This window comes from Chenopodium quinoa, unplaced genomic scaffold (genome assembly GCF_001683475.1).
Source record: "Chenopodium quinoa cultivar QQ74 unplaced genomic scaffold, ASM168347v1, whole genome shotgun sequence".
NCBI classification, from domain to species: Eukaryota; Viridiplantae; Streptophyta; class Magnoliopsida; order Caryophyllales; family Amaranthaceae; genus Chenopodium; species Chenopodium quinoa.
The window spans coordinates 2,407,796-2,417,732 of record NW_018742899.1 but is presented as its reverse complement, the minus strand read 5'-3'; the positions used below and the strand labels follow the sequence as shown (position 1 = coordinate 2,417,732).

The 9,937-nt window shown below is 33.5% G+C and overlaps 1 protein-coding gene across 1 annotated transcript; it reads right to left on the bottom strand.

Annotated features, from left to right (window-relative positions):
* Positions 1–860: 860 nt before the first annotated feature.
* Positions 861–3,648, bottom strand: LOC110726970 (dehydrodolichyl diphosphate synthase 2-like; the record flags this gene model as incomplete). Its single annotated transcript, XM_021906511.1, has 3 exons — positions 861–1,233; positions 1,289–1,356; positions 3,442–3,648. Coding segments are annotated over 3 exons (648 nt in total), but the record flags the coding sequence as incomplete, so codon positions are not given.
* Positions 3,649–9,937: the final 6,289 nt, after the last annotated feature.

Below are 9,937 nucleotides of genomic sequence, written 5' to 3'. Positions count from 1 at the left end.
TGATCATATAAAATGATAAAATCTCATGACTAAGCCAATGTGTCGCCTAAGGAGAACTAATGAAAACTGATGTAGAACTAGAACTCAAACTTTGGTCACGGCTAGATGCGATTGTACGTATATGTAGACATGTGATGCAATATTGAATGTTTAATTCAAAGGAGGGATTTTCTTATTTAGAGTCATGTCATTAATCAATAATCAATTAATTATGAATTGTTTTTGTGCTTTAATGTTAGATTCCTTTTTTGTGTTTTAATGTTAGATTTCAAATAATTATAAAGGAACTAATTATGGACTTAATATTATAAAGGAACTAATTATGAATTGTTTTTGTGCTTTAATGTTAGATTCCAAATATTTTTCATTTTTTTTATGTGATTGATTTCATATGGGACTATCATATAGAAACGGAAGGAGTACTTCCTTGTTACTCCTATTGTCCCATAATACATGATACAGTCAACAATGCACACATGCCAATGCATAAGTTTGACTTTATTTTTATATGATTAAATATTAATGAAAGTTATTCTAAAAATTATATCATAAAACTTTATATTAATACCTATCTAACAACATATTTTATGATAAAATATGTTTGTGTTTTTTATATAGTAACCCTCTAACTTTTCGTTTTCTACGATGTGCCCCCCGGCCCCTTTTTGAGAAATCCACACTATAACCTCAAAATACATTTAGTTTCTATACGATAACCTTGTCGTTATCTCGCCGTTAACAAATTCCGTTAGTGGAGCCCACTTTCCACTTAATAATATTTTTTTATCGATTTGCGTGTTAGAAATTGTTCCGTTAAAAATTTTGGGGGCTATTTTGGCCCTTAAGGGTCAAAATTGAGCTCAAATTTTGGAAAAAAAAAACACGTAAACGCCTTTGGTTTGGGCTAGCCGCCACATCATATAATCACTAACACGGAGGCGACCACTGGTTCGGATGAGCAGATCAGGGTGAAGCGCGCCACGAGTCCATAGCTCTTGATCAAACAAGGCCTCATCGACGGCTTTGGGTTCAATCACCCCAGCCTTGACCTTTTCACAAATGTTCCTAGTGGCTTGCACTATATCTCTAGTCCCTGAGTAACATACTGCTAACGTCAAGTCCAACTTCTTTGTGTGCTTTGTTCTTGTTACATCTTCCACTTGTTTTATAATGTCTTGTAAAGATTTGGGGAGTAGCAGTCTTTCTCCAATCATGGAGACTTTTATCTCTTTCCTGCAGAATTACTAGTAATTTAGATAAGGGTGCTGCCACAATGGTAAATCAATACCTTACAAAATTCTGCAGATTATTCTCTAAATAGTTTTCAAGTTGCCCGAACATTAGATCATTAGTTTCCTGCAATTCCATCGGAGAAAGATTTTAGTGGAATGCACGCAGCTGGATCAAATCACAAGGTTCAATTAATTATGTTTCTTGTGTCTACTACAGTAGATGTTAGTATTTTTGACCTTAATGTTAAAATAACAACATATATTGAAGCAACAAATTTATGAAAAATCTTATTTCTTTAATTATATATTTTGTATTATTTAATGGATGTGAGATTGTCAATATTTTTCACATGATATCTATCAGTATTAAGTTATACGTTATGTAAAATCTAATTTCTTTGGCCACACATTATGAATTGCTATTATGTAATTTCAAATTGCATTTAAACAACTTCATATTTGAAGTCCAAAAAATACCATCATATTATATAGACATTTTTAATATTTTTTTGAAATCGGTCATTAATTTTCTTTTATGACAAGGGCTTTTTGTCCTAAACTATCTATTAAAAGCCATTTTTTGTGAGCAAATACTTAATAACAAAGATGTTGTAAGAAATTACATATTAAAATAAAAATGTTGTAAAAGACTTCCCTTTCATCGGATTTTCAACGTTGTCTAATTTTTTCGGCGCTGACCACCCACAGTACAAAAAATATTCCATATAGAAATGGAATACTAGTGATAGAATTCAATCCATTTCTAATATTGAAACGGAAATTACATATATAATTCATCTCTAAAATAATCTAGAGACGGAATTAAAAATCTATCTCTGAATTAGAAACGAAATTGAGAGTGAGGGATAGCTCAGTTGGTAAGAGCTTTCCTCCCGGTTACAGGTGATCCTGGGATCGATTCTCATCCCCGCCCTAAGTGGCTCATATGAACCAAAAAAAAAAAAATTAGAAACGGAATTAAAAATTCGTCTCTATATTAGACGGATTTTCTAAATCCATCTTTAATTTAGGGACGGAATTAAAATCCGTTCTAAACTAGAAACGAATTTCAATTCCGAATTTTTAATTCCGTCCCTAATTTAGAGACATATTTTTAATTCTGTCTCTAAATAATGTAAAATAGTACTTCGTATTTTAGAGACGAATTATGTAATTTAGAGACAGATTTTTAATTTCGTCTCTAAATTGAAGACGGATTTTCAATTCCGTCTCTAATATTTCTTTGAAAAAATTAGTTTCAATAATCCCAACTTTGACTGATTTGCTTTTAATAATCCCAAATTTGAATTATTATTGAATAATCCAAACTTTAGAGGAGGTTTGCTTTTATTAGGCGTTAACCTTTTAATAACCAGTTGAATAGGTAAACTTGCCATGTATTATGTTGTAATAGTGTAATTTTTTTTTATTTCCCCCTCCATTAACCTTTCTCTCTCATCCCTTCCATGGCATCCCCCCACCTGCCACCAACCCCTCCCCGTCGGCCACTTCCCTCCCCCAGTCCTGAAACAACCCCCCCCCCCCCTCCCAAGCCTAGTCCTGAAACAATTCCACCATCGTCAACTACACCGTACCACTTTCGTTAACACCACTACCATCTTTCTAATGGGAATTTCTTTGATATATCTTCCCTGAGTCCCAATACATAGAGATGGTTCTCCATTATGCTAAAATTGCACCCAACTCTCAACTTTGCTCTAATTATGTTCAAACAACTCAAAAAAAAAAAAAAAAAAAAAAAATTCATGAAAAAACGTAGCGACTTGAAAGTATGGATTTTAATTCAATCATAACGCCATCTAATTTTATCATCAAAGGGAGAAATTTGATGATGCTTGCTTTTAAAGTTTTAATTGATTCACAAAGTTGTTGACAACGATGATTATATAAATAATTTAATTCATTGTTATTATGATGGGAGGAGGTGAGATATGAGTTTCTAGTGGAGGAGGGGGTATAGGGTTTTTTGGTGGACGTGGAGGAGATCGAGATGGTTATCCGGTGGTCGGGAAAGGCAGGGGAGGGGAGCTGGGGATGGCTGATGGGAAAAGGAGAAGGTGGCTGCCATGGAGGTGATGGTAGTTGTTGACTGAAGTCAAGGTTAAAAAAAAAAATTACTTGGCCTCTTGGCCTCTTTGTAGGTTAAAATAAAATTAATAATCGAAGGAGATGATAAAGGAACAGTTACTTGGCCTCTTTGTAGGTTTTTGATAGAGGAAATAAAAGTGGTAGCAGTAGCAATTCCCCATTTAAGACAAAGATCAGTAAAGAGAGTGTTAGCTTCAAAGAAGGGATCATAATTTAGAGGTTTTCCTTGAGCCTTATGCCACCTCCTAGTACCATCTAACATTATTGCAACATGTTTTGGAATAAGCTCTTTTTTCAGTTCAACCTCTTAAGTATTTTTCGTCATTTTTGTAGAATTTATTGTGGTCCCCAACTACAAGTATTTTTGAGCAATATTTTGAGTTGTTGTTTTTGGTCAAATTCAAGTAATTAATTAAGGCTTGGTTTGTGCTTAAAAAATGTACCAAAATCTACCAATCTCAGCATTTTTTGGCCTTTAGTTTTTTTGGGTAATGTGAACAAGAATTAAGTGACTCAGCTTTGCTTTGATGTTATTGGAATTATATATGTTGGGTAATTGAGTGGCGTAGTTGTTGTAATTATGAAATTATTGTAGTAGGTCATACTTCTTGTAAAGAGATTTGAATCTAATAAATACATGACAATTGTATGTATCACATAAATACATCTATCCGTGTAGTAAAACTACGATTGTTGTTACATATTGCACACTCTTTATACTCTCTTTTAAGTTGCTGTGATTTATAGTCTTCCTTAGCAATGATACCTATTTAGATTTTGACTTAGTTTGTATAAATGAACACAATAATTTAACATGGCTTAACGTTAAAATGACCCAATCGGACCTAATCCAACACAGTTTCTGAATTGATACCTCTACTCTCAATCACCGTTGTCTTTAATAATTAACATGTTAAAATTATAAGAAGTTGATATAATGAAGGTATAAATTGAGAGGAACAAAATATATGATTCTAACTTAATTTTCTTTTTTTAACTATAAATCATGAAAGAGAATCAAAGTGGAGTAAAAGAGTAGTACAAAACTTGTCTTTAACTTACTTACCAGCTAATTACTAAGTAGGGTAGTAATATTTTAATTTAAAAAAATTGGTTTTTATAATCCCAACTTTAGCCCATTCGCTTTTAATAATCCCAAGTTTAGATTATATATTATTATTGAATAATCCCAACTTTAAGGGGTGATTTCTTTCATTGGTTCCAATCGGTCATCAATCTGATATAATAAGTTACCTAGGACACGTGGCAAATCATGATTGGTCGATAGAATAAAAAAATAAAAAATAAAAAAATTAAGAAATTTTTTTTTACAAAAAAAAAGTAAAATCCCCAATCACTATGGCAGCACACTTTGCCAAACCCCACCACCTCCGGCAGCCCCTTGGCCCAAACCCCAACCCAAAATGCCCCCCTCCCCTACCCTGCCACCATCGGAAATGGTTCCCCTCCCAAGCCGAGCCCCCGAAATTGCTCCTAATCGCACTCCTAACCCTCCCGGAAGGCTTAAACTGCCCTCACTCTCTCCATCTTTCCACCGTGAAACCAACCTAAATCCCCATCCCCAAAAAACTACCTCTAACGCTTCCCCCACCCTCGAAAACACAGTCCCTCACTTCCTACACCCCCGAAAACACCTTCATTCACTTCCCTCACCGAAACCACCTCCTTCATCCTGATAAACCACCTCCTTCGACCCTCAAAGCCACCCTAATGTACATATATCAATCGTTGGAGAAGGGATTCACTAGTAGAAAAACATAAATAGGCACCAAGAAATGAGCACCGGTTATTAAAAATCGATGCGAAAAAACAAGGCGGGAGTTAATTAAAGAGTAATCGCATCGGTTCAAACCGAACCGGTGCGAACTTGAGTTAATCGCACCGGTTCGAACCGATGCGAATGTAAAAAAAAACCCGCCCCTCTATTTTCTTTCTCTTTCCCCTCTTCTTTCTTTCTCTTTCCTCGATCTCTCGTTCTCTCTCTCTTTCCTCTCTCCACCGCACCGCCGTCCATTCCACCCCGCCGGCGCACTCTCCTCCCAGCTCTCTATCTTTTATCCATTTCACCTGGCCTCGCATTCAATCTCCTCTCAGCTCTCTATCTTTTTATCTTTTTCATTTACCATCGCACTAACCATCGCGGCGTCGATGGTGACAGGTCTATTTCTTCACTGGCGCCAGATCTTTGTAGTGGTGATTGATCTCTTCGCGAAGGTATGTGCTCTTTGATTTGAAATATAGGGTTTCTGATTTTTAAATACTTTTTTTTGTAATTAATGATGAACAATTGAAATTTTGATTGAATTTAATGGTGATATGATAGGGTTTCTGATTTTTTATTTTTTATTTTCTTGTGATTATGGTGACGATGATCGATGCTTGGATTTCTCCTCTTCTTCATTGTGTCCCGCCGCCTCATCGTCAATCGTCTCCAAATCCCCTCTTTCTCGTGATGAACATGAGTCCAGATCTACCCCTTATTTGATTTGAAGAGATTAATTTTTTTATTTGGTTGAGATTTGGTTGTTTTGATTTGAAATTAGGGTATTGTTTGATTGTGGTTGTAGTGATGAAGATGCGATTTTTGATTGTTTTGGTTGTATTGATGATTTTGCTGCTCGGATTAGTTGTGGTTATGATGTGATGAGCTCAATGAATGTGGTGAACATGTTTTTAATTGATTGATTTTTTTTATTTGCTTAATTTTATTAGCTCCCAATATTTTAACATCGCTTCTAGTATATATGGAGTCACACCCAGTATTTTATGGTTGATAAGCTTGTGTGTATGGTTGCAGAGTGTATGAATGTTATATGTTCTCTGATAAATAGTTAGTCATGTCAAAACGATGCTACTAAAACATTGACTTATGAAGGAAGATAATAGTCCTTTCAACATTTCTTAGGTTGCTTTAGCTGAGGCGGGGGCCGGGGGATTAGGGAGAGCTTTGGAGGAGATCTCTGTAAAGCGTATAAGCTGAATTATCTATATTTTTCTCTTGTTTCATCCTTTGGTTTGTATCTAGTATAACCCACATAATTTGGAAGTTTTGTTTGAGATGGTCTCCTTGTTTATGTACCTAAGCTCAAACACCCCCACTCCATGGATCCTAGTCAGTAACTCTCTTTTGATGTAGCATGTATGTAAAAATCTATTATACTATACATGAAATAGCTTTGAATTTAAAATAAGTGTCATCATGGATAAATTGTAACTTTAGTGAAGTGGCAGTGGCACTACCACAAGGGATGAAAGCGCCCTGTTTTGATGTTGATGCTATCTTTGAAATGAGTGTAACCTTTACTGAAAATTACTTGTACTGTTTTATGTTTGGCCTGTCTATTAATATTTCTTGGACTATGATAGTTCAAAAAAAGAAAACTAATTTTGTAACAGCAACACATTAAATTTGAAACCATCGAACATACCATACTCATAAGAGTTTGATATCAAAGATAGCCCAACTAATCTGTCAAGGTAGCTAAGCCAATGTTGGCTCTCTGTTTGTGTTAAACTAATTTCATACATGATGAAATTAATTTGATTATTTAGAGTTGCTGGATTGATTGGTATAATAATTGATTGCTCTTTGTTCTTGGTGTGTTAATTGAGGTTTTGTGTATTAGGATGAATTTTTAAAGTTGCTCTTTGTTTCCTTTGCTTTAGCTCCTATTTTAGTCTTCTTGTTTAGTTTCTTGAATTTTATAGAGTTGGTTTTATTGTGAATTTGATTATTGTTTATGCTATTTATATGATTAGAATGTGAATGATTAGAAGGGGCAATGGGTAATTAATCACTTCCTAAATTTTCACATTAAAATGTGAATGATTAAAATGGACAATGGGTAATTAATCACTTCCTATTTTAATCTTCACAGACTTGTCATATGTATCTCATAATGAAATGGTTGAAACTTTGGTACAATTTTTTGTATCTTTATCCTTATCACTTAGGCATACTTTTATGTGTTGTTTTAGTTTGTTTGATACTTTACGGGTGGATTGATTTAAAAAAAAAAATAAATAAATAAATACACAGCACAAACATGTCTAGCTTTGGGGTTTTTGGCTAAACTAATTCTTGATCCTAATTGTCATTGTTTCATTTCAGATTATACTAATTATTGTCTTTGGATTTTTAAGCTTAGTAAATTGTGAAATTTGTGTGGATTTCATATCAGTAAGAATCTAGTTTCGTCAAGGAAATTACTGACTTTTGTTAGTGTTGGAATAAAGTGTGGGGATTTCTATAATAATCTTCGAGATATTTCAAAGATTTTCTTGATTTTGTTTGGTTTAGATTAATCAACTAACTAGTTCATTATTTGCTTTGCATAGGTATTTGTTCTGCTCTACAGCTACTGCTGCTCGGCAACTAGGCTGTTGTTGTTCTGCTATTTTGGAATTGGTCATTTTAAATTTATAATTTTTCATTTTTTGGATGAAAAGTGTAAAATTACAAGTTATTGATAAAAAGATATGTGTTTTAGATATAATATGACTATATACAACTGTGTGTTGTCATATAGGTGAAAAAATGCAAAAAACAATTTTCTATTTTTTTTTTAATTTTTTTGGGCATTATTTGCACTGGTTAACCGTTGCGAATAACTTTTTTTAAAAAATTGTAGGCATTATTCGCACCGGTTCTGAACCGGTACGAATAATCTCACTTTTTGGCATCTCTCAAATCTAAATCGGTTTAAAACCAGTGCGAAAATTCGGTTTTGAACTAGTGCGCATTTCCCTTTTTCTACTAGTGATTGGAGTTGTCGGCGGTTTAGGGAGAAGGGAAATGGGTTTGATGTTGTTGTGGTGGGCAACCGAAGGCGGTGGCGTGGTGGAGGGAGGTGGTGGTCAGGTTCAAGGGAGGAGAGAGAAAAGGTAAGGGGAAGGGAAAGATTAAACCTATCAGACAACGACACGTGGAAATTTATAACTTAAAATAAAGAATTAGCTTGTTTATTAGGTTACCGGTCATTTCAGTTCAATGAAAGCAAACAAACCTGAAAGTTGGGATTATTCAATAATAATTCAAAGTTGGGATTATTAAAACCAATTTGTCCTAATAAATTTTGTTTTGATTAATTATTTATTCATTAATGTTTTTCCATAGTTATTATAAGTTATGTTTCATTGCGTTTAATTTGCTGTATGCATGTCATACAGTACATATGAATCATCAATAATGATATGCTTTGTTGTTAACATATTTAGTTATGCTCTAATAATGTTTAGTTGTAAAAAGAAGAGTTGCTTATTTGGTTATTTGGTACGTCAATAGATTAATTTTATCATATTATGTAGCCCAAAAAAAAAAATACAAAAAGATAATATGATAAATTGATAATTGATAAATTGATAATATACATATAAACTCTCTCATCAATAAAAAGAAAATAATTCATGCATAACACAATGATAATGTCAATATCCTAATTGCAATGATTTAGAAAATTATTGAGACAATCAATTGATTACACGATCAATTATTAAACAAACTTTTGCTGAAACTAGAGCGGTTAAGTGCGTGATGCGCACGTCATAACTAGCCATGTCCGGAAGTTCTTTTGATTTGGAGTTGTTAGTAACGTTAATTAAGCAAAATATGTAAACACATATTTTTAGGGTTATAAATGTCCACACACTATTATTAAGAGTTCAAAGAAAAACAAAACAATTAACATTAATAAGGGTAAATACGTAAAGTATGGTCCTGCTTTAAGAACATAATCGTATGAACATTTTAAGAACATAATCTTCTCAACACTATTCATAAAGTGTGGTCATGCTTTTAAAAGGGGTAAATACGTAAATAAACATTTTAGGGGTAAAATAGTCTCAACACTATTAATAAGAGTTTACTCATACTTTTAAGGGGTCGTTTGGTTGGATTATTTGGAATGGATTGAAATGGAGTTAGAATCCATTGCATCTAGTTTTTTTGTTTGGTTGAGGTTTTTAGTAATGGAATCTTATACCCAAGGGGTTCTAACTCTCCCCATACCCATGGAATACCATATCCACCCCTCCCTCTAAGATTCACAATCCATTCTATTAATGAACGATAACATCCATTCCAACAATAAAACCAAACAAGTTTGGATTAGTATGAGTTTTAGAATTCAACCTACCTAGTATGAGATTGTATACCTATCCATTTCAACTTGATGAACCAAATACAACCCTAAAAGACGTAGGAAAAAGTCAAAAGTATATTCAATTATTTTAGAATGCTGTTGCTATTGTGCTATAAAATTGTCCGTATGAAATGTATCTTTGATATCTTTTAGACAAACTTGTGCATCAATTAGACATAAATACATAATAGTTATACTCGCAATGTGGTGTTAAAGAGTTACATGTACAACCACAAGTCCACAAAAGCACATGACACTGAAGACACATGACTACATGAGAAATAATAAATGGGAAAAGAGGTGTTGGGCCTTCTATATATTTATGCCAAATAATTCAGTATTTCATTGATATATTCCAAATTATCATACAAAAATCATCAATTATAAAACATAAATAAACACAACAAAAACAAAATTAAACACGATTAAAGCATA